We start from the raw sequence: 24,950 nt of genomic DNA on the forward strand, positions 1-24,950 counted from the left end.
TGAATGCCAGGATCTTTCCAGGCACAGCTCATTGAACAGTAACAACATCCTTTGAGGTTATTACTAGTATCTTCATTTCACCAATGAGCCAATGGAGGCACAAGGAAAAGATTTAACTTGCCCCAAGTCAGAAGTTAGCAAATAGCAGAGCTGGGGTTCAAATCTAGGCAGTATTGCTCCAGAGTACTCTCTAACCACAAGGAATCTTGTTCTTTAGTTTTCATCCCATAACAAAAGTGGAAAATGCCAAGCAGGTCAAGGTCAACTATTGAGAGCTTGTTAGATGCCTCCATATACCTTTCCATTACAGAGCCCAGGCTCTCAATTGACTCCCTGGGGCCACTCCTCTGAAGTGTCAATAGATGTGGAGGTGATGGCCAAGCAGAAGGATCTGAAAAAGTCCCACAAAGGTTCTGCTGTGGGCACTGCCAAGACAGACAGGACCACGAGATCAACTACCACCTGCCTGAACCCACGCTTTCCAATCCATAGCTCATCACACACCCAACTGGAACCCAGGCACACTGTGGTTGCAGCGATCCTTGAACTGGTCACTATGCAAAAGCAGAACAAAAGTGAGTCTGGTGCACCGGCAGGGCTCCTTCTCAGTGACTGCACCCTCCTCTCATTCATCTCTACTTTTTTCCATAAGTGTTCCCAAACCACGGGTTTAATCATGTGCTCTAGAATTCATAAAGGAGTTGACAGCATGCTTGCTTACATATTGCCTTAGAGTCCTCTTTTACTATCATTAATTAAACTTAGGCCATGTCACACCTTCTTGGCATCTAACTAAATTTTCTGTGGCTCCACTAGTCACGATCCCTCATTCCCCTCTGTTATTTCTTTCCAACCCTTCCACATTGAAATCCCCTCAGCCACAAGCCAGAATCCCACTGGTTTGAAACAGTCTAAGCTGTCGGAGGAGCTCCTGACCTCACAGGAGCCTCTCAGCCACGCTCGGCCATGGTACCCAGGTCTCAAGTCTCCCTCCTTGAGGGGCAGATGGGAGCAAAAACAACACCCGAAAGAGAAGTGGATATTGTTAGCTCTTCCATCAGATCATTCACCCCAAGCAGCCTCAGCCACCATTTATTTTCACTCTCTCAGGACTTGTTTGAAAGCCTTTTTCTCATGCTTACAATTTTGGTGGGTAAGATACAGCTGAGTGTGGCATTATCCTTATGGCCCTAAATGATATTTTTGTATTTGTCTTTGAGAAGGAGCCTGCAGGGAGAAAAGCTCAGGAAAACAAGAGTTTGCATCTGTCTTGTTTATGACTTTGGGCAGTTTATTTAATCTTCCTGAATCTCAGTTTCCTCAATTGGAAAATGAGCCTCACAGTGTTTGTTTTACAGGGTGCATTGAATCATCAATCATGAATGTGGAGTACTCAGCACAGTGCATAAAAGATGCTTCACAAATGTCTGTTCTCTCTTCAAGCAAGTGTGTCTCCTTCCACCGATATTTCAGATTCTTTTCATTTGGGCTCAGAGAACTCCCTCTTGCCTTCTTTTTCTCCCTAGCAACTTCCCGCCTCTCTTGCTTGTGGACCTGATTGATGACTGCCTTGCCTCCCCCCCTCTCTCACCTCTTGCTTCATTTCTAGGGGTACGCTGACTTAAAAATTTTGCCCAAAAACAGACTACCTATCTTTGCTTTGAACTTTCCTGACTCTACTTGTATGAACTTATTTCCTGGGGAGAAATGGTCCTAACCACAGAGGCCGTATTTCTGCCTCACTGAACCATTCCAAGGGTTGAAGGATCAGCTTCCTTGAGAGTCCACTTCATGGTAGAATCATGATCTGTGATAATAATAGTCCTGGCCAGAATAATCCTCCTAGTGCGAGGTAGGCAAACCTCTTGGCCCAGAAATCAGGCTTAATTGGAAATTAAATTGCTTTCCCATGCCAACTGCAAGATGCCTATATCCACAGCTAATTTATCAAGGTGATGCCTTATATCAAGGAAGCCCATGGGAATAGAGTGGCTGCATCAGCAAAATTGCAAACTTGGTCCTGATGAGAAGAGTTTTCTTTAAAGTACAGCTTGAACCCTTTGAGTTTCTCATTTGGGGTTCGGTGCATTTAATGGCTTCTTCCCCCTTGCCAGGCTCTGTGCCAGGGCCTGGAGATATGGATACCAGCGAGACAGGCACTGCATTGGAGCAGCTTTCAGGGCTAGTGGCAGAAAAAAAGACCATGCAAGCAAAGATTTCAAAGCTGTAGCGCTTTACTTAGTTGTCCAGGGATGAGTAGGTTATGGGGGTAGAGAATATCATGAATAGAGTCACGGTTAAGAAATTGATTTCTATATTTAGGATTGATACTAACAGTTCATGATCAAGGGTGTGCGGCAGTCTTAACCAAGCCTTTTACACACATACATTCCATTCTCTGGGCAACAGTAGGAAACAAATACACTAAGATTTTGATTATCCCCATTTTACTGATGAAGAATCTGAGTCTTAGAAAGTAAGTACCTTGCCTAATGTTACTACTTCCCAACTAATAGGCAGTGGGACTGGAACTTGAAATAAGGTAATTTCATGCAGAATTTATGCCTTTAAATACTATACTACACTGCTCCTTTACTTCCCAAGCTTTTTATTTTGAAAATATTCAACTACAATGCAAATTGTGAGCATGCCTACCCTTCACCTAGGTTCACTAATGATGATCAGTATTTTATCATATTTGGATTTTCTCTCTGTCTCTATTTCTCTCTGTGTGCATGTGCATGTGTGTTTCTGAATCATTTGAGGGTTAGGCTGAGGAACATAGAACAGAAGGCTGGTTTGGAAAACATGTGGGGACCAGTTTGGCTGGAGGAGAATGTGTGTGTGGGTTTGGTCGCGGGGAGACAGGAATAGGGAATGGGCTGAGGTCTGAGACTGTGGGGTTAGGGCTGGGAATGCCAAATCTGGCAGTTTCGGGTGTACTGCCACATGGCATGATACGCCAGTGAAAGCAGAACTTTCATTCGTTCCCATATTGAAAACTATACAATTGAAGATGTGTATTTAGTGAATGATATGTTTATGGTTTCTGATTAAATATGGATGCTTATTGAAGACAATTCAGACAATGCAGAGAAGCATCAAGAAGTAATTTAGGCCGGGGGCGGTGGCTCACACCTGTAATCCCAGCACTTTGGGAGGCCGAGGTGGACGGATCACGTCAGGAGATGGAGACCATCCTGGCCAACATGATGAAACTCCGTCTCTACTAAAAATACAAAAATTAGCTGGGTGTGGTGGCATGTACCTGTAATCCCAGCTACTCAGGAGGCAAGAACCCAGGAAGCAGAGGTTGCAGTGAGCCGAGATTGCACCACTGCACTCCAGCCTGGTGACAGAGGGAGACTCCATCTCAAAAAAGTAAACAAACAAGCAAACAAACAAACAAATAAAAAAGAACTTTAAAAGCTGACCTTAATCCGAGCTAAAACCCACACTAATGTTTCAGTTTATTTCTTCTCTATTTTACTTTTCCATACACAACTATTCCCACAGACTGGAACTTCATTGAGCACACAGTTGTTTTTCTCCTGGCTTCCTACTTGATATGATATCAATGGCATTTCTGTAGGTTATTAATTATTTCTTAAAATAATTTTCAACAGTTTAATATTATTCCATCAGATAGATGAACCAAAATGTATTTAATGCACAATTTTTTTCCATTGACACTTAGAATGCCTCCAGTTTTTCACTATTATAAATAATGCAATAATACCATAATGAGTACCTCTAAATAAAAGTCTGTATGCACATCTGTGATGATTCGCTTAGAATAGATTTCTAGAAGTAGGGCTTCTGGGTCAATGGGTTGGACGGGCCATCTCTTTGGAATGTTGTGGAGGAGCAGAGAGGGAAGAAATGGGAAGAAATGTAGTCTGCAGGCTGCTGCGGCAAAGCAGTTGAGAAGTTAGAAAGTTTCAGACTTCAGGAACGGTTCTGAGAGTGGAAAGGGAGTGACAGATGGAAAGAACAAAGTTCAAGACCGGGACATGTAAAGAGAAAGGGTAAAATCAGGAGAGAGAGGTCTGCTTTGGTTTTACAAGGGTTGAGTAGGGGCTAGAGAAAGACATTCAACTAGAAGGGTCTAGTGGTCCTTCCTCCCATCCTCCATCCATCCATCCATTTGTTAGGCCCCTACGCTATGCCAGGTCTTGTGTTGGGTGCTGCACATCCTTCTTTTTTTTTTTTTGAGATGGAGTTTCACTCTTGTTTCCCACACCAGAGTGCAATGGTGCAATCATGGCTCACTGCAACCTCCACCTTCCAGTTCAAGCTATTCTCCCGCCTCAGCCTGCCAAGTAGCTGGGATTACAGGCATGTGACACCATGCCCAGCTAATTTTGTATATTTAGTAGAGACAGGGTTTCGCTGTGGTCAGAATGGTCTCAAGCTCCTGACCTCAAGTGATCCACCCGTCTCAGGCTCCCAAAGTGTTGGGATTACAGGTGTGAGCCACCGTGCCAGCCTGCACATTCTTAAATAGGTAAAATGTAGCCCGTGCCCTCCCAACAAGTTCACAATCCAGTCAAAGAGTCACCTGTAGGCCTGGAGCTTAAGAAAAGAGCCAAGGCAAGAGAGAGAGACTTGGGAGTCTCCCCTAGAGGTGAGGCCATGAAGGAAAGAGGAAAGAGTGCAGACACGAAGGGAAGAGGCGAGGGGTCTTGCTTGGTCTGTGAGTCACCGACTGTGTGGCAATGAAGAGCCATCTGTTGGGCAGCCACCACTTCCAGGAGGGGCCAGATTACCCTCCATCCCTGTGCCCCCAGCTACCAGCCAGAGGAGGCTCCGTTTTGAGGATAACTTATTCAAGGGCGTTCCTTGCTCTGGCCTCAGTTTCCCCATCCTTATGCTGAGGACATTTGGAGGAGTCTCATGCTGGTCACTGTGTCATGTAGCCTTGACTTCCAGTCACATGCTGGCCACCTTCAGGCTCTCAGAAGCTCCCTTGGCCAGACTGAAATTCCCAGATATAATGCGAATTATATCTGCTGTCTTTTTACCTCGTGCCTGCTGTCTTTTTACCTCATGGTGCCCTGTGAGACAGGCCAGCAGGCACAGCAAATGCTCAAAGTCAGTGCCAGAGCCTGCTTGTCCATGGGGCTTTGTGGTTCCAGCCAGCTTCTCCCTTCCAGGGTGGTGTCCTCAGGGGGCTCTGACCCAGGGTGCAGTGACTGCCACAACATTCAGGTCTGAGGCCTCCTCCACCTCCTTCTGTTGAGCCCCCGGTGGACTATACAAAGATAAGGTTTTACTGCCCCTTCTTATTTTTCATCAGTAGGAGAGTGTGGGCCGGGAGTGGGGCAGGAGTGCACAGGAGACTTTAAAGTTTCTGGACATGAGGAGCTTGCTGAATGAATGGAGTGTGAGCTCTCCTATCTCATCTCCCTAGAATAAGACTCTTTGTCACTGATACTTGCATCCCAGGGAGGGAAAGGAAAGGCAAAGAGTATGTTGAAAACAGCTCTCACTCTTTTCTGGCCCACATGGGTGATTTCCGTCACCCAGTCATTTCCCATGACACGGGAGGTCCCTGGTTTGACTAGGATGCAATGAGGGAGATTTAAGCTCAGCCCTAATAAAGAGCAAAGCCAAATAAAAGCAAAACCACCTCATGATTTGTTGAATCCTTAATTTGACACAAGCACTGCACTAAACTCTTTCAAGTGCATTACTTTAATAAACCTGTGGTATTGGCATTATTGCACACATTTTACAGAAAAGGAAGCTACGCTCAAGGGAGTGACTCCCTTGGACTTCCCAAGGTCATACAATTTGGTAGTAATGGATTTGGCATCCAGTGAACTCGAAAAGTCATGTTTCCAGAAAGTCCTGGATCCTCAAGGGCTGGAGGGGAGCACAGCCATGGAAGCCAGCTGTGTCCGCAGCTCCCAGATGCCTTCGCTGGTGACTGCTCACTTCATGCCCTCCCGGAAGAGCCCCTTGGCTGAATGGAGCAGAGCTCACTGGAAACCATCACCATCCTTTCCCAGCGACAGGTTCCCCTCTCTCCATGGCAAGAACAAATCAAAGTGAATCAAATGGCCCGTCAGCTGCAGTAACAGAGGAGGGCCGTTCTTAGGATGGTAGCCTGAGAAGCTAGATGACTATCTTAATTAACCCCTCATGTCCTGGATGCAGGAACATGGGCGGCCTTGCTAAGGAGGAAGTGTGGATGGACAGACGGATGTGGGAATGGTAGATACAAAACTGGAGCCTTTAAAGGGCATGCAGTGCCGAACCTGTAGGGAATGGGAAGATGGGGAGGCCCTGGTTCAAGGGCCAGCTCTGCCTCTGGCTTGCTGGGTGGCCTTCCCCGGGCCTCGGGTTCTTCATCAGCCAGCGCGACCTCTCAACTCCCAGTGAGGTCCTACCATATACTAGGCCCTGCACCAGGTGCTGGGGAAGTAGTCAAGACCAGGCAAAATTCCCTGCCGTCACAGGGCTGGACTCTTAGTGGATGAGCTGGATCATAAACAAATGAATAACAGGGAGATGTTGGCCAAAGGGTACAGAGTTTCAGCTGTGGAGAATGAGCAAGCTCTAGAGTAACGCACAGCAAGGAGACTGTAGTCCATAAGACTGCACTGTACACTTGAAATTTGCTAAGAGAGTAATTCTCACCACACACAGAAAGGTAACTATTAGAAGAGATGGATGTGTTCATTAGCTTGACTGTGATAATCAGGCCATTATCTATGTGTGTATCAAGACATCACACTGTATACCTTAAACACAGACAATTTCCATTAAAACATTTAAAAACACCAAGCAAATACATGGGTAATATTGTTTCGGGAGCAGTAAGCGCTGTGCAGAAAAACAAGGCAGCATTAGGCAATGCGTCGGGAGAGATGAGGAGGGAGCAGCCATTGCAGACAGGAGAGGATTGGAATGAATTGAGGGAGACAGTCCAGGGAGATTTGGTAGAAAGAGCTCAGAGCCCAGACTGAGGGAACAGGGACGGTGAGGACCCTGACGCTGAAGGAGCTCCATATCCTAGCAAGAGTAAGGCAGCCTGGTGTTTGGGGTGCATCACCTCGGGTGGAGCCATGGGGAGAGGGAGACAAGCAGAAAAGGACAGAAATGCAGAGGACAGATCATGCAAAGCCAACAGGCCACCGAGAGGAGTCTGCATTTAACTCTAAATGTGTCAAGAAACCACTGGCGACAGTTTCCAGCAAGGGGATTATAATTGTATGTGATTCATTTTTCATTTTAAAAATATGGAAATGGTCCATCGATTGGAAAAAAAAGCAAAATTTAGTATCCATACAATGGAATATTGTTCAAACTCAAAAAGGAAGGGAGTTCTGGCACAGGCTATAACAGGAATGAACCTTAAAGACATAACGCTAAGTGAGGGCTGAGTACGGTGGCCTGTAATCCCAGCACTTTGGGAGGCCAAGGCAGGCCAATCCCAAGTTTGAGACCAGCTTGGGCAACATGGTGAAACCTCGTCTCTACAAAAAATAAAAAAATTAGTCAGGTGTGGTGGTGGCACATGCCTGTAGTCTCAGCTACTCTGGAGGCTGAGGTGGGAGGATTGCTTGAGCCCGGGAGGTAGAAGCTGCAATGAGCTGTGATGACGCCACTGCACTCCAGCTTGGGTGACAGAGTGAGACCCTGCCTCAAAAAAAAAAAAAAAAAAAAAAAAAGATATTACACTAAGTGAAATAAGCCACTACAAATACTGTTCATGACTCACTTATATGAGTAACCTAGAACAGTCAAGTTAATAGAGACAGAAAGTACAGTGGTGGCTGCCAGAGGCTGAGGGTAGGCAGAAATGGGGAAGTGTTTAATGGGTGCAGTGCAGAGTTTCAGTTTTGCAAGAAGAAAAATGTTCTGGAGATGGTTGGTGGTGATGGTTGCACAACATGTGAATGTACTTAATGCCACAACTGTGCACTTAAAAATGGTTAAAATTGTAAATTTAATGTGAGATACATTTATCACAATTAAAAACATGGGAAAGGATGCTATGCAAAGAATGGTCTGTGGGGTGATATTTGTCTGCTTGGGCTGACACAATGGAATGCCACAGACTGGGTGGTTAAATAATGAAAATCTGTTGTCCCACAGTTCTGGACACTAGAAGTTCAAGACTAAGATTTGGGCAAGGGTGGTGTCTGGTAAAGTTTCTCCTCCTGGCTTGTGGTTGGCCATGTTGTCCTCACATGGCCTTTCCTCTGTGTGCGTGTACTGCTGGTGTCTCTTCCCCTTCTTACAAGGACACAGTCCTGTTGGACTAGGATCCCAACCTTATGACCTCATTTAACCTTAATCACCTGTGCCAAGGCCCTATCATCAAACACAGCCACCTTGGGGGTTAGGGCTTTGACATATACATTTTAAGGGACACAATTCAGTCCATGACAGCAGTGACAGTGCTGACAGGTTTAACCACGCATGTTCAAAGGAACATTAGTATTTGCACGTGACCTTTCAAACCGCAGTTCTGTATTTGTGATGTTGGCAAGTTATTCAGCCTCTCAAAGCCCCTGGTTTGGAATAAAACCAACTCACAGAGAAAGGGCTGGACTGAATACAGGAATCCTTGTAAAGCCCACAGAAAATAAGTAGCACTCAATAGAGGATGGCGATGGCCATTTCCCTCATGTTTCCTGTTGAGTTTGAAATGAAAACCACTGTTTCTGAACTTGTGAGGCCTGGGCAGAGTTAATCAGCACAGGGATGTCGCAGATCTTTCTGCAATCCAATATGCTTCATGGCTTAGAGACATCCCGGGCTCTGGGTGACAGCCGGCTCCAAGCTGATGTCTGCAGATACCAAGCAGCAAGCCTGGGCTTGGCCCAACCTGTCAAGCACAGATGGTTTGAAAAATGTCATCCAAACTGGCCCAGGGTTAATCAAAAGATTACAGAAAGAAAATTAGGATAGGCTAACCCTGGCGTCTCAGATACAAGCCCCAGAATCTCACCCCCGCTACCTGATTCCTACCCAATTCTCTGCCTCAGCTTCCAACTGACCTCATTCCAGCAATAAATGAAAATTGGCCAGGCTAGAAATACAACTGGAAATCTTGCTGGGTGATGTTTCCTTTTCTGTCCCCTCCCTGTAGCCTTGGCTGTCGGGCCTGCTCCCCATATGTTTTGTTGTTTGACTGCGAAAGGTGACCTGTGGGTAATGGTTCAGGGGATGGATTGGCGGGGCTTGGGTCTCAGAGGGTATTCTCCTCAATTGCACTTCTTTAGTCAGAATGGAGGCCCTGAAATCTTGATTTCTAAAACAAGAGTGTGTGTTGCCTCTTGGCCAAACTGGGAAAGAATCTGTTTTGTCTTCGTTGCCTTCTTACCCTGGATCTGATTTTCAGAAATGGAAAAAGTGTAATGAGGATGGACTGGGGAGGGTGGTAAAACCCAGGGCTTGGGGCCAGACCGCCTAGGCTTCCAGTTGTGCCTACGCTTCACGCTGGCTGTGTGACTCCAAGCCAGGCCCGTCCCCTCTCTGAAACTCGCTCTTTATATCTGCAAGTGGGGTTAATTAGAGCACTCTACCTCCTAGGGTTCTCATGTGCACTAAATAAAATGGTGGGCACGGAGTGCTTAGGCAATGCTGGGCACATGGCAGGTGCCACCAGCAGTGCTGCAATTTTGTTTAATCTTTAAATTCCAAAGCTGAGAGGCCTTTGAAATCAGCAGCTCCTTCGTTTTAGAGATGAAGAAACTGAGGCCCAGAGAAAAAAGCCATTTGCTCAGTGCAGTGGGCTGAATGTTTGTGCCTCCTCTCCCCCAAATTTACATGTTGAAATCCCACTCCTGAGGTGATGGTATTTGAAGGTGGGGCCTTTGGGAGGTGGTGAGGTCATGAAGGTGGAGCCTCTTGAGTGGGGTGTGTCCATAAGAAGAGGCCAGAGAGCTACCTTACTCTCTTTCCTCCACGTGAGAATACAACAGGAGATGCTGTCTGTAAGCCAGGAAGAGTCCCCACCAGAACTCCACAGTGCTAGCATCCTGATCTCAGATTTCCAGCTTCCAGAACTGTGAGAAATACATTTCTGTTGTTGATAAGCCACCATGTCTTTGTATGGGATGTTAGGCCATCAGGTTGATAAGCAGCCTGATGGCCTAAGACAGCAATCAAAGGTGAGGATTTGGACTCAAACCCTCCATTTTGGTCTGGCTCCAAAGCTGTTGTTCTTAGCACCTCTAAGAACACAAAATGGAATCTCAGCGGCTTAAGCCAGCGGGGACCAAGGTTAGCTTTGTATTCGTGGTCCTCCTACCCTCATCCTAACAGAGAAGCAAGGCTTTCTTCTGCTTCTAGACTGGAGACCTGTGAGCAGTACAGAGTGAGTGGTCAGTGGTGACAGTAAATGACCTCCCGTGAGTCTTTTTCAGGAGTCCTGGCTTCTCTTTCCTCCAGCTGGCCCAGGAGGCCGATGCAATTTCCTTATTTCCACATCCTCTCCCCCAAAGCTCCTCTCCCTGCCTGCCTGCCTTTAAGCGGGGTCCCCCCTCCTGCACTTCTGGGTGGAGTGCAGGTGGATAAAGGGGAAGAACCCCCGCCTCACCAGAGCACCTGGCCAACTGTGATGCATGGGCGGTGCGGACCTGCACCCAGGGGCAGTCCCCCAGCAGAGCACGAGAGCGGAATGGGGGCAGGAACAGGCCTTTGGTCTTGTTTGCACTGACCCTTGTCTCATCCAGGTGGCTCTGGCTGGTCACTGCTGTCAAACTCCAGCACAGGAATTCAGAACAGGGAGATAGGGAGTGGCAGGCTGCAGAGAAAGCCTGACTAAGACCAGACCTCAAAAAGGGAACTCCAGGCACACGGCCCGATGTTGCTCAGCAGGGAAAGCATTTAGTCATCATTTATTCAACCTTCCCCGGCTGCAGGTGCTTGAGGCACTCACTCTACGTGATTCCCATGTGGTGAACGCTTTTGCAGGGCTCCCGTTCTCATGGGAATGGATGGCCAATAAATCCATAAACAACTAAATAAAAAGGATCGTTTCAGTTGTTGGCACATTTTTAATTACAGAACTTGTCATCAAGAGTGACTGGGGGCAGGCGGGATAATTTTGGAACAGCAGCACATCTGGATAGGAGCCGGGAAGAGGACTTGACCCACAGAGGCTCAGCCTCGTTTCTCTTGGCTACAAGTCCAAAGTCATATCACAGGAGAAGAGAAGGGTGGGGAACTTGACTTTTACTGAGCAGCTTTTATGAGCCAGGTCCTGTGCCTGTCACACGTCCCATCTCATTCCATCTCCAGTAGCCACATGCGATGGAAATTACTGGCCCATTTATGGAAGGACACAGACTGAAGATGGGGAATGGCTTGTCCAAGGCTGTCCTGCTGGTGCAAGGCAGGGTTGGAGCCCAGGTCTGTCTGGGTCCAGAGCTTTCCCACCCTGCATCCTGCTTCCCTCCATGGTGATGATTTCACATCACCACTTCTACCCTTGGGAAGCAGTGGCTTTCAGGGATTTGGGACCTGGGTCTGGTGAGAGAGGTGGCCCAGGGGAGATTCTATAACCCTAAGAAGACTGGGGAAGATGAGGGTCCCTGTGGCATGGCAAAGGAGGCCCAGGCCTTAGAAGGCTGATGAAGACCTGACTAGATTCACTCCTCCCAGGGCTATGGTGTTGCAGCCTGTACTCTCCTGCCTGCCAGAGGGCCCTATTTCCAGCTACTTTTAATTTGGAGCAAACTAGCCGCTCCCCTGTGGTCCTGAAGTTAATAGGATGTCTGTGCAGCAGTGGCAGGATAAATGGCCCTGAACGAATTATTCCTGCATGATATCAGGGTTATCTAGGAGAAAGACACAGAAGCTCCAGAGGGGCAGGTGATCCCACCTTCTTCTCTGCCCTCTGCTGTGGGACTATGGAGACCCCAGTGAACTGAGCACCTGGACAACCCAAATGGGTCAGGGAGCGCTGGGCCTGCTGTAGAGGGGCAAGGGTGGTGGGGTCAGTAGGCTGGGATGAAGGCTAATGGACATCAGGAGGGCCAGGGTGAACACATGCCCCTCCTGGCAGGCTCTAGCTTGGGGCTGGAGAGGGAGGCGGGGACCCAGAAGCCCTGGATAATCAAGCTTTCTTCCTGTGACAAGGCACCGGCACTCAGAGGTTCCAGAGCTATAGAGAGTGAGTGGGGCTGTGGTAACATGACCAGAGTGCTCGCTCAGCCCTCACTGCCAGGACAGTGAGCGAACCAGGACTCAGATGGGGGGGACTCTCTTTCCCCAGGATGAGGCAGCATTGAAGCTTAGCTTTTCACGGGACAGGTGGCATTCTCCTTTTGGTAGAGGACATGGTATCTCCCAGGTCTCAAAGTCCCCAGTGTGAAGGCCTCTGCTTTCCCAGATAATTCCAGTAAACAGCTGCAACACCTCAATTCCAGCCTCTGCCTAGTGTCCAAAGCTTTGTGTATTTTCCCACACCCAAGACCACTTCTCACACTTGCCCTGTAAGAAGGAAGAGCCATGAGGGAGTGGCCCAGTGACCCAGTGGAGGAGTAAGCAGAGACTATTCAGTGTCTGGCAGGTGCCTTGGGCCCGCACACCTGCCTGAGAGGGGATAAGGATACTAAGAGAGCATGGGTATGGCTGTCCTGCTGACCTTGGCCTCTGGAGTGTTCCCTTTCCCCATAACCCAGGTGATGACACTTTAATGGAATTTGTCACAATCTTTTGCATGACAGGTGGCTGCTCTGACAAGACCCAGCAGGGAAAAACCCACCAAGAAAATTAGTGGGTTGCTGGGGGACTCTCTGCTGGTGGCAAGGTGGGGAGTAGTGCAGGCAGGCATGACTTCTCCAGCCCTAGGAGTGCAGAGGAATGTACCTTGTCTTGGCACCAGCAGGACCTACGTTCTAATCCCAGCTCTGCCACTCACCAGGGGAGCCACCACACTTAGCTAAACCTCAGTTTCCTTATCTGCTGAAATGGTGATTGCAATCCCTACCTCCAGGATCAAGACTAGAATGAAGCAAGGAAGGTGCATAGGGCACAAAATGTAAGAGGGGGCCCTGCAGGAGCAGAGCTGGGATTTGCCTGTGAGCTGCTAGCCCTTACTCAATATCATCATTACATTAAAAAACAGTCTTGTGCCATTGATGTTATTATTATCTCCAATTAAAAGTGGGGAGCTTGGCTTGGGGTGGTGTTCAAATGACACAACTTCACACAGCTGGAAAGAGGCAGAGTTGGTACTCCAGCCTGGCCTGCCTGAAGGCAGAGTCATGCCCAGGTCCAAGGTCAGTCTCTTGAGGATCTTGAACAGCAAGAGGAGGAGGCATGAGGAACAGTGTGTCTCTGATGGGGGAGCTGAGGTTTTGTCTCGAAAAAAGAGGAACAGCCTGGGCTGGGGCGGGAGGGGAGAGTTACAGCTCCAGGGCCTTGTCCTTGAGATAGATCTCATCTTCCCACACCCCTTTTCCCCACCCCCGCAGCCTCATGGGTGGCCTGGAGGACACTAGAAGCTCTCCTGGATCGGATTCCTCCCTTCTGCTCACTTTGGCTCTGTCATCCATGCCTGGGGTAACATTTGTTCCCGGTGTGCAGAAGGAGATGAGTTTAAACCTCCCCAGCCAGAATGGAGCCTGCACAACTTCTGGCTCCTGCCAGAGGCCCCCAGGAAGTCTGTGAGGGGGGTGGGGAGCTGACTGTGCAGAAAGAGGAAGAGGCAGGTTCCCCAGACCCCTGATTTCACGAAGCATCCGAGCCAGGAGCTGAGCTTCTCCTAGGTTAAACAGCAGGCAGGGGCCTGACTCTGGGAGTCAGGCTTTTAACTCCTAATAAGGAATCAGGTGAGAGAGATGGCTCTGGGCAGGCCCTTAAGAAAAGAAGTTCAGCAGAGAGGAAGCAGTGGTCTAAAGTCATCCAGTGGTCAGATGTGGTGACTCATGTCTGTAATCCCGGCACTTTGGGAGGCCAAGGTGGGAGGGTCTCTTGAGTCGGGAGTTTGAGATCAACCTGGGCAACATAGTGAGACTTTGTCTTTACAAACATTCAAAAATTAGCTGGCTGTGGTGGCACACACGTGTGGTCTCAGCTATTTGGGAGGCTGAGGTGGGAGGATTGCTTGAGCCCAGGAAGTCGAGGCTACAGTGAGCCACGATTGCATCACTGCACTCAGCCTGGGGAACAGAGTGAGACCCTGCCTCAAAATAAATAAATAAATAAAGTCATGCAGTAACTGACAAGGCCATAGGCTCTCACAAAGTGATCATGAGATGTTGCTGTCAGAACTGTGCCTAGTGCTGAGAAACAAGTAGTGAGTGAGGGGGAGTCCCAGGCCGGAGGGGCTCTCAACCATGAGAGTATCAGATAATAACAGTAGTCGGATCCGTTCAACACTACTGTGCACCTAATAGGCAGGGAGCTTTATCTATACAATCTCATTCAACCCCATAAGAAGGGTATTGTAATTCGATTTTATAGATGAGGAAACTAAATGCCAGGGAGGTGAGAGACCCAGTCCGAGGCTTCCGAGCCAGTGTGCAGCGTTCAGGGATGTCTCAATCTAGAAACCAACTGTGCTTCTCACTGCATTCGTGGTTAGCAAATTTTTTTAATGCGAAAGAGATTCTTTAAATTTGAGAGAAATCCAGTCAATAAAACAAATAAAAATAGAGCCGGAGGGGTGGGAGTGGGGATGCCAGAGGCCTGCCCACCCAGCCTTTCCTTCTGGGAACAATCTTAATGCCCTTCCCTAGACACTACACAAGCTCAGACGGAGCCTGAATGTTTTATGTGGCGGGAGGCTCACGCAGGCTGGAGGCTGGGGCTGAAGCTAAACAGAGTTCAGAGAGCATTTGCTGAGCACCTGTGGGACAGGTGTTGCATAGTGCTTCCTAGAAAGCTCCTGCACCAGGTGGCATCTCAGGCTGATGGCTGATGTCTGTGCCGTGCAGTGCTGTTTCATTCATTTAATACAGTAACACACATAGTCCATTCTGGGCACCATACTAGTAGCTCTGGCTACAGTGGTAAGCAAAAAAATGCACACGGTCTTGCCTTCATGGAGCTGAAGTCTAGTGGGGAAGAGAGCCTTTAGCAAACATGTTCCTAAAAGGAACACAGATCACAAATTATGATCGGGGTAGGAAGGAAAGTTCAAGGTTGATGAGATATGTGAGCAGGTGGACATGAGCAGTTTATCTTTGCAATAAGCACTGATGAGAAATCTGGGTGAGCTGGCTTCTTAGACCAATGGCAAGAAGGATTGCTGGCATGGCAGGAGGTGGCCAAGGGTTAGGAACAGGCAGGACAGGGAGGGTGGTCCTGGACCCTCCTCGTTCCCCAGGTATTTGCAAGGCTGTTAAGAAACAGTAAATTGCCGTACCTGGTCCAATACATTCTTTGCATTCCTCAGTTCTGCAATGGACAAAGAAAAATCCCTCTCCTGAGGGTTGGATTACTGCAAATCTAGAACTCAGTGCAATGAATAATGAATAAGTGAAATCAAATTAAAACCAGAAATCATTAAGCAGTCATAATGTATCCACATAGGGTCGAATCTAAACCCACCTGGGGAGGTGTAAACATGAGAAAGCCATTTTCTGGACTCTCTGCAGGCCTTTCTCAGCTACCCTGCTCCCAGCCTGGCCCTGCTCCCGTGTTCCTCACTATTTAACAAATATTCAGCAAACACCTGGATTGGGTAGAACACCAGTCGCCCAGCACGTGCCTGGCGCAGAGCCAGGGCTGTGTAAACACTTGGTCCTCTCTGCGGAGCTGAAGCAAAGAACACAGATACAATCCTGCCCCAGTGCCTGCCATGGGCTGCCGCTCTCAGCCCTGGCGGCAGGAAAGGCTCTACTGCAGCAGGTCACAGGAAGGCCAGGTCCCCACGGAGTCCCTTCTGTGTCACAAGGATCTTAGTTTCTGGGATTCTGAGCAGAGAGAGGGAGCTGTCCTGACCCGCCAGCTGTTTCCACTGCAGAGGCCAACACTCTGATGCTGCTCCCTCTTCCAGCTTCAGCCTCCTCCCACCTTCTCATTCCTGCCTCTTTTCGTCTCAGCTTAGATGTCACTTTTTGGAGGTGCCCCTTAGTCTGCCCCAGACATCTCTTCTCTATGCTTGTTGACCCCCATGGTCCCCCCATCTCAGCACTCCTTCCAGGGAGTATCTGCATGTGAGGTCTGGGTACCCATCAGACTGTAGGTGGGGACAAGCCCTCTTGATGGAGGGCTTGTGTCTTATTCATTCACATGTCTGTTGTCTTGCAATAAGCATGGCACAGAGTAGGTGCTCAATAAATAAACTGAGCGAATGAACACAGGCAAATATGCAGAAGAAAATATCTTCCTGATCATTTATTCAAGTGGCCATCTACCCTCGCTCTGTTTCTGTCCCTGTCTCTGTCTCTCTCTCTCAAATACACATGCACACAGAGTTCTTTGCCCATGCTCTCTCCTTTGCCAGCTTGCTTTTTCAGTCACCCCTCTTGCTGCATAATGGCCTTCTGTGATCTCATTCCTCTTTTGGTGCTGCTTGGGAAGTACAGACTCACCTGTAGGAGTGAGTCAGGAGCAGATGAGGAGCTCTGACCCTGGTCCTGCCAGGGGAATGGGTTGGGGTCTCTCTCTGCAGACCCATGTTCATCTCAGCCCTGACCCTATCCTCACAGCTGGTCATGGCAACACACTCCACAAAGGGATTCCTTGGCTAGGTGCCGCTGGATCTTTGCACCAGTGCTAGGAGGTAGACAGGCTGCAGGTAATGGACTCGTTTTACAGATGAAGAAACTGAGGCTCAGAGAGGTTGTGACTTGCCCAGGTAGCAGAATCAGAGTTGAGACCTAGGTTTCCTTAGGCCAAAGCTCTTTCTGCTGCACTTATGGGAAACCCCCACGATCCCCCTATCTCGGCATTCAGTGTGACATCCAGGGAGCATCTGTGTGTGGGGTCTGGGTCGCCAATAGACTGCAGGTGGGGACAAGCCCTCCATCAGAGGCTGCGACGGGATGCTGCCTCACACTCCTCACCCTCTTAGGTCCTGCTCTCTGTAATGTGGAAAGAAAACCTTCCAGTTGTCTCTGAGGATTGAATGGGGAAACTTTGTGAAATTTCCTAACCCCTTTGCTTTCTCCTTCTCGAGGAGGTAAAGCCACTGAAAGCCACCACAGCTACACCCATTAACCTCCTGTTCACCCCACTTCTGGCCGCCAGTAATTCTGCCAGGCAGCCTGGCCCTCTGCAATGGGGGCTCAGCCCACCTGGGTACCTTGGAGGAGCAGCGCCCCATTTCAGAAGGATGGTAGGGAAATAACAGGAAGGTCAGAACATCCCAGCGAAGGAGATAAACAGAATCCCATCATTCCCACCACCCACACATACCACACAACGTACACCGGGCCAGACCCGCTAGGCAGCAGGCACCTGAGCCATGTCATGAGATCTGGCTGCACATAGCCTTTCTCTGCTCTCACTGTTATTTTTCAAAAACCCATCAAAGGTTTGTGGGCTCCTTCCCTGAATATTCTGCCGGCTGCTTCCAGTGCCTCTCCCCCCTCCCCCAGCCCCCAAAAGACTCTTCCTGAAAGACAGCATGAATATTTAAAGACATTTTTTCAGCCAGTGGAACCACATCACGCTGCCGCTCTCCCTTGACATCATCTCCAGAAAGTTGGCCGGATCCCTCCGAGGGCCTCACCTTCCCTGGTGCCGAGTGTAAAACGGGGTTTAAGACACAGGGCCAGGCCCTGAGGAGTTAGCCTTCTTTCTGCCTCCCGGCTGTGGGCCCATCTGGGGCTGCAGCCCTAATTCTGTTCCACAGCCACTTTCTGGTCTGCCCAGACAGTCACTCCTGCAAACCACCTGCCACCCCAGTTCTTGGAGAAGCCGAAAAGACAGGCATGGACATAGGCATGAAATGTGGAGGGACAGGGATCCAAGAAAGCAGAACGATGAATGCAGCCCCAGAAGCATGAGACCCTGGAACCCTATGAGAGGAAGCTCTTGGCACCTGAGGTGCAGAGCTGATCCAGTTTCTTGAATCCACCAGTGCAAAGCAGATTCCAGTCCGTCACCACCTCCCGCTGGCCCCCTCAAGCGTCTCTGTTCTGCAGAATTACTCACAACCCACTGCATCAAATCTCTCTTTTATCAACAAAATACAACCCTCCGTGGATAACTTCTTGAAACTCCAGTCATGCTAAGCCACTTCCAACGCTCTGGAAAGGGTTCTGTCCCTCTGCCCGCCCATAACCTATCAGCCACACACCACCAACTCCATTTCCAAAGTTCCAGGCAATTACAGCCAGCTGAGTTCCCTGGCTGGGTGCCTGCCTACTCAGAGCCAGGACCCAGGTTGTCAGCAACCTCGAATCCCAGCCACCAATTTCCCCAGCCTTGTCCAAGACCTGGGTGCACCAGAATGGCCACGCTCAGCACACCGAGGCAATACGACCAGCCAGGTCATATCAAGACAGAAAGCAGGGGCAAGGCCAGTTTCCATACCTTTGCTGAGGGTCCCAGTGATGAGCTTAAAGATGGTCTGGGCAAATTTCACGAACCCGAGCTTGCATCTTTTGGAGCAGCCGCTCATGGTGGTGGAGGGGAGCCAGGCTCTGTTGTCAGCACCCAGAAGGGACAGCACCCACCTTATGCACCCCAGGAACTTGGAGCCTGCCTGGGTGAACCCTGAGTGACGGATGCACCCCCAAAGCCAGGCTCTGGGAACAGCACAGCTGCCTCTGCAGCGAGTCTGGCTTCAGCATCCAGAGAGCCTGCAGGGCAAACTCTCCCTCCCTCTCTCCACCCACTCCTGCTGTGCACTTAAGTCCTTGCCACGGGAGGACCTCAGGATGCCAGGGCCAGGACAGCACTGCCGGGGCACAAGGTACTCCAAGGGAACCGAGGAGGAGAGTAAAGCTGAGCAGAGCAGGGAGGGAGGAGCTGGAGCTCTCCCAGGCTTTGCTGACTGTCTTTCTTACATGGCAGCGGTAATGTAGCAATTAATACTCAAGTCAGAAGGGAGGGGACTGCTACGCAGAAAACACTCAGCCCCACAGTCTCCCACACTCGCTCTCCCACTCTTTCCTTCCTGGTTAATCTGATAGATCAATTCTCTGTGCCTTGATCAGGATCTGGAAGAACTCCCCGCAGAGCAGGAAGCGGCTGTCGGCACTCAGCAGAAAGTTTGTAGGCAGCCTCAGAGTGGCCTGGTTTGCATCTCAGAGAAGCTGGGCTGAGTGGAGTCTCCGGGGAGCCGGCCTGTGAACATCGGACAGACAGACAGAGCCCACGCAGCCTGTCCAGTAACCTTGGCACCAACAGCAGGTGATGTTTGCCTTCCTGACTTGGAAAGGACAATGCCCCGAGCACCTCCTGCTCCAGGTATCCCCGACTCAAAGTCAGACTACTGAGTTCCAGCCTCCATCCCTGCGGAGCAGTCACGAGTCTGCTCTCTCACTGGGATAGGAAAGGAGTGCAATTAGGGCTTTTCTTGATTGAGATAGTATTCCTCAGAAATGTCATAAAGGAATGACCGAGTTTCATATAATTAGAATACAATGCAACACTCTTAACAGTGAAACTGCAAGGCAGTATGCACATGTGAAGTCCAGCTATTGCTCCATTAAAAACCTGGCTGCCATTCAGTACCAGAGGCTGCGTGAGTTGGAAGGGACCTTGGTGGCAGGAACATCTCATCCCACCCTCTTCACCGGGTGTGAACCTCCCCCAAAACAACCCTGCTTTGCTTTCTTCAGAAAGTCCTTGTGGGCCCTGGCCATGGGCACATCTGTGAATGTAGTGTGGCTACGTGTGAACAGCAGATATGAAACACCTTCATCTGAATAAGGCTATGCACTGGAAACTCTCTTCTTCTGCCCCAACTGTCTCCCTTTAATCTGCTTCTCTGGGATGTTCAAGAGGAATCAGTTGCTTAAGAGACAGAGAATGGAGACTGCCAATTTACAAAATGCCAGATAAGCCAGAACTCATGTATCAGGTCTGATTTTTACCCCATGTTCTGGGAGTCAGTATGGAAGTGAATCTTCAAGAAAGAAATACCAGCCCTTAGAGTGGTCATCAACAAATTTCAGCTCTGAAAAGAGGTCTGGGAGACAGTCTGCAAACTCAGAGCCTTTTCAAAGCCCCAAAACCCTCAAGCCTTGTCAGCATGGTAGGAGTCAGAGCATATAAAACAGAAGTAGCTCTGGCAGGAAATACCACGTTGTGCTGGATGTCTTAGGGCTTGAAATTATCATTTTATTCACTCTCTGTCTTAAGAGTTGAAGGTCCCAGATAAAAGGCACATGGTGTCCAGGAATGTTAAAGGCACTTAGCCTTTGGTTCACTCATTCACTTATCCAATATTTACTGAGCTCCCAGTGTGCAGGAAAGAGCTGAGCACCCAGGGTACAGAAAGGGCTGAGCCAGACAATTGAGCTGACAAGGTCAGAGCTCTCATGGACTTACAGAGGAGGGGATTCGCCACGAGACACTCAGTCCTTGCTGAGAATCAGTTTAGCTAACTAACTTCTTTCACTTTGCAGAATCTTAGTGGGATTGAGGCATGAGGCAGGTAGGTGTTAAGAGGATCATGGAGCACGACCTGGCAGGCAAGGAGTGGGCAAAGAGCAGACAACCTGGGCACCACGGAGGAGAAAGATCAGAGACAGAAAGTTTGGAGGGAGGGTGTGGGACCCATCTGATCATTTTACCAACAATAATACTGTCCTCTGAATAGGTGAGTTCACTTTGCAGGACATAGGACTCTCAGCTATGCCCAGTTGCTCCTCCCTTCCATCCCATCAGACAGGGTAAGACTAAAAATCGAGAAGCCAAAGAAAAAAAGGCTGTGACAGTAGTGATATTAGGTGATCCAGAACTCAGACTTCAGCCTGGAAATCTGGTCAGGAATCCTGCTGGAGGAAAGACTGCCACGAGACTGTTAGCAGCCTCTGTTCAGGGATGATAAGAGATGTCCAGGGTGGATCTGCATTTGGGCCCCAGTTCAGGAATCCCAGCATTTGACTATATATTGGGAAAGAAACAAAAGCATATGTTGTTTGCTCTGGCAAATCCTATGAACATCCCATAGCTCCTCCAAGCCAGATGTGTAACGGATAAGAGCATAGATCTTCGCACCAGGTATTTACTGACTCACTTGTTTATCCTACACATGCATATTGAAAGTATACCATTATCATGGACTCTGCTCCAGGTGCTGAGGATACAGTGGTGGATAGAACACACAAAGTCCCTGGGCTTATTGACATTATATTCATGTGGTCCAGGGAAAAAAACAGTCAACAAATATGTCTCTGTACAAGAGAGAGTGCTTTAAAGAAAAAGAAAACTAATCAAATGGATAGAGAGTAATGGGAGCTCTGATTTCAGATAGGGCCACTGGGGAAGGCTTCTATTAAAATGACATTTGAGCAGAGACCCAAACCAGCCATACAGCTCCCCGGGGGGGAAGAATATTAAGGCTGAGAGAATAACAAGTGCAAAGGCCAAAGACAGCCCTGAGCTCGATCCTAGGGTTGAGCTCAACTCAGCAGCCATTGAACAAACAGGTTAGCCTCACTGAGCCTCAATTTTTTCTTCTGTAAAGTGGGAATAATAATCCCTGACTCATAGGGTCTAGGGAAAGTTTAAATGAAATTAATGTGCTTAATATAGTGGCTGGCATAGTACATGGCAGAGGTTATTATGTCAATGGCAAAGGTTATTGCTGCTACTCCTACCTCTCCTACTATTGATGCTGATGCCATTCCTGCCCCATCCCCAAAATAACTCCCTACCATCTATGTGACTAGACAAGAAACATTCTCTACCAGTCTGGAGTCCTGAACACCTACTATGTGCCCAGTCCCAGGCAAACGCTGTGGAGGGCTCCAAAGGAAGTGTGAGGTGGGATCGTTGTCCTCACATGAAGCCATTATAAAATAACTTTTATCAAGGGAGGGGTAGAGAATTCCAGAAGAGGAAGAGAAGATTGAGATCACTGAAGCTGTGGTGAGTGGAAAAGAACTCACAGAGGTGGAAACCAAGCAAGCACAGAAAAAGGAAGGTGAAAATAAATAGAGGCTGTGCAGGTGAGACTTTTTAACTGTTGGAAATTACGGAGCCAGCTCTTCGATGTTTATCTCTCCCAGCAGCAGGCATTTTGGATTCTCCTCTGATCTCTACAAGGCATCATGTGTTTGAACTCTCAGCCTTGGACGAATAAGTCAGGCCCAGAGAGGGTCAGCAGTATCCAAAACACCACACAGCAACATCCCCCAACACATGGGCAAGGGACTCAGTGTGCCAAGAACATTCCCAGCAAAGGAAGGCAAGGTGTGCCAGTATGCAGCGCATGATAGGAGAGTACAGGAGAGAATTGTGCTCTGTGCAAGGAATGTGCTATTCTGCAAATAAGGAACAGGGAAGAGGATTTACGTAGCACCCGAGACCCGAGAAATGAGACCATCAGCAGCCATGTGTTAGTCAGCCTCTGGGTCACAGATGTGCGTTATCCAAAGGAACTTGGGAAGTCAGAGTTTTCTCTCCACCTGAAACGTTTATGGGAATCTTCACACCCCAGTTCCAGGCGGAAGTAGGACAGGCAGATGGGGGCTCCAGCTGGTGTCTGGGCCTGGGAAAGTGCTCCGACTTTGAGTGCAAGGCCAAGAGAGGACAAACAATCTGTCCTTCAGAAGGTTGAATGGCTGTCCTCCTCAGTGATGATAATGATAGCATCATTCACCAAGTTTCTTCCCCGTGCAGGAGACTGCTCTAAGTACGGACATACCTTAAATCTTTATTATAGCCCTATGATGTAGCTATTATGTTATTATCTATTCTATAGGTGAGGAAACAGAGGCCCAGAGAGGGTAAGTAACTTCTTGATGGTCACACAACTGAAGCTGAATTTGAATCCAAGATCATTTGACATTTGACTCTAAAATGTACAAAACCTTACTTGATATCTCACCAGGGCTCAAAATTAAAATGACTCACAGTGTTATATTTTGCCTCGATATTGGAAGAAGTTAGTAGCTGTCTATCATAATCGTACACTCTCCGTCTCTGGATGCATCGTGGAGAGAGATTGAAGATATTTGTTCTGGAAAGAATTCCCTCTAAGGCCAGAGTTGTAGCATGGGAGGGGAGGCAGGAAATGACTAGACAAGGGATCAGTCACTGTCCAGCCAGGAGAAAGAGACCACAGCAGCCAGTTTAACAGAGAGAATCTCACATAAAGACTTGTTAAGCTAACATTGGAGGACTGCAGGAGGCTAAAAGGAACACTGAGGAATCATAGAGGTAGGAACTGCAGGAAGCAGCTGCCACTCCTAGAGCTGGGTGGGGGTGAGTAGAGGGCAAAGGAAATCGAGGCTGGAATCCCCTGGACCTAGAACTTCAGCAAAGGGGCCCAGTGACGCTGAGACCTAGACTTCTGCAGAGGCAGTGCCTGCTGGCTGATGCTGATGTCCTGAGGTTTTGTGATGAGCTTCATTCTGGGAGTTAAAGAAAGAAGAACACTACAAACTGCAACCAGCTGCTGCAGCCGGAATGTGTTTGATGCCAGGGTCAAGAACTATTGCCTTGTAGTTGCAGGCAGAAGTGAACTAGAAAAAAACCTCTTTTTCCAGCCTGCACCTCTCTCCCCCCATAGTGACAGAGCTTGTCACAGGGCTGCTTGCAAAGCAGAAATGAGCAGAGCAGAGCAGGGAGCCCTGAAACCTGAGTGTGAAGGACTTAAAAACCAGTGCCATTCAGATGTCTTCCTTCCTAAAATCCTAGAGCCTTTTTCTCCTCATGTGTTCATTCAGCACATATTTACCCGACACCTACTATGTGCCAGCCATTAGGGATATGCTGGTAAATAAGAAAATCCCTTGCCTCAGAACAGAAAACCATACACTGCATGTTCTCACTCACAGGTGGGAATTGAACAGTAAGATCCCTTGGACACAGGAAGGGGAACATCACACACACACTGTGGCTTGCTGTGGGGTGGCGGGAGGGGGAGGGATAGCATTAGGAGATATAACTAATGTAAATGACTAGTTAATGGGTGCAGCACACCAACATGGCACATGTATATATATGTAACAAACCTGCGCGTTGTGCACATGCACCCTAGAACATGAAGTATAATAATAATAAAAAAAGAAAATCCCTTGCCTCATGGAAGTTGCATTTTACAGGCTGAGCAGGGGAGGGGGTTCTCAGACCACAAACAAACAGATTCATAAGGTAGAGAATTTCAGGCAGTGAAAATCCTGATGAAATGAAGAGTGTCTGGTCTGTGTTTTCTAATGAGCAGAATAGGGCTATCCCAGACTTTGCTGGTCAGCTGATAGAAAAACCACAAAGAGGAAAGGGGCAGGTTCCACGGGGGTCATGATCATTGTCATAATCATTACAGAAATATCACTGTGATGTGTTACACTGTTGCCAGGTGCTGTTCTGGGTGTTTTATTTGGATTAACTCATCCTAGTCTTGTAACAAGCTCATGAAGTAGGTATTAGTATTTATTAAACCCATTTTATAGATGAGGAAACGGAGGCTTAGGCAAGTGATGTTATTTGTACCGGTGGGAGGAAGGTTGAGCAGTGTGATTAATGACTGATTGGGGGAAGGCACGGGGGAAGCAGAGGGAGGCAAAAGCCATCAGTAGTTCTGGAAACAGAAACAGGAAAGGTATAAAGAGAATCCGGTCTGGGGAGGGAGACGGTTACAGATTTTGTGTGTCTTCGGAAGACAAATATCCAGCTGGTAGATGGAAATGAAGATGAGGAACTCAGGAGAGCAGGAAGGAGCTAGAATTCTCATAAATAAATGATTTTTGTTGCTGCTAAGGAAGAAAATAAATGTGGCATCCCGGCAGGCCAAATATATTAGCATTTAAATACAGGCTTACACAGGTGGGTTTAAAAAAAGCAATTTCCTAAGAATTAAATCAGATTTTTTTCTTCTCTAAGTCTTAGAAAAATCAGTTCTGCTTGAG

At 48.4% G+C, this 24,950-nt stretch overlaps 1 protein-coding gene across 1 annotated transcript in view; it reads right to left on the bottom strand.

Moving 5' to 3' along the window:
• The window catches only part of LOC105480853 (potassium voltage-gated channel interacting protein 1), a 380,729-nt gene extending 361,798 nt beyond the window's left edge, over positions 1 to 18,931 (bottom strand). The window contains exon 1 of the mRNA XM_011740047.3: positions 18,457 to 18,931. Within this exon, the coding sequence (XP_011738349.1) occupies positions 18,457 to 18,544 (88 nt within the window). The 5' untranslated portion in view covers positions 18,545 to 18,931. The remainder of the gene's footprint in view (positions 1 to 18,456) is intronic.
• Between the last annotated feature and the right edge of the window lie 6,019 nt (positions 18,932 to 24,950).

Source organism: Macaca nemestrina, chromosome 6 (genome assembly GCF_043159975.1).
Source record: "Macaca nemestrina isolate mMacNem1 chromosome 6, mMacNem.hap1, whole genome shotgun sequence".
In the NCBI taxonomy this organism is placed as follows: domain Eukaryota; kingdom Metazoa; phylum Chordata; class Mammalia; order Primates; family Cercopithecidae; genus Macaca; species Macaca nemestrina.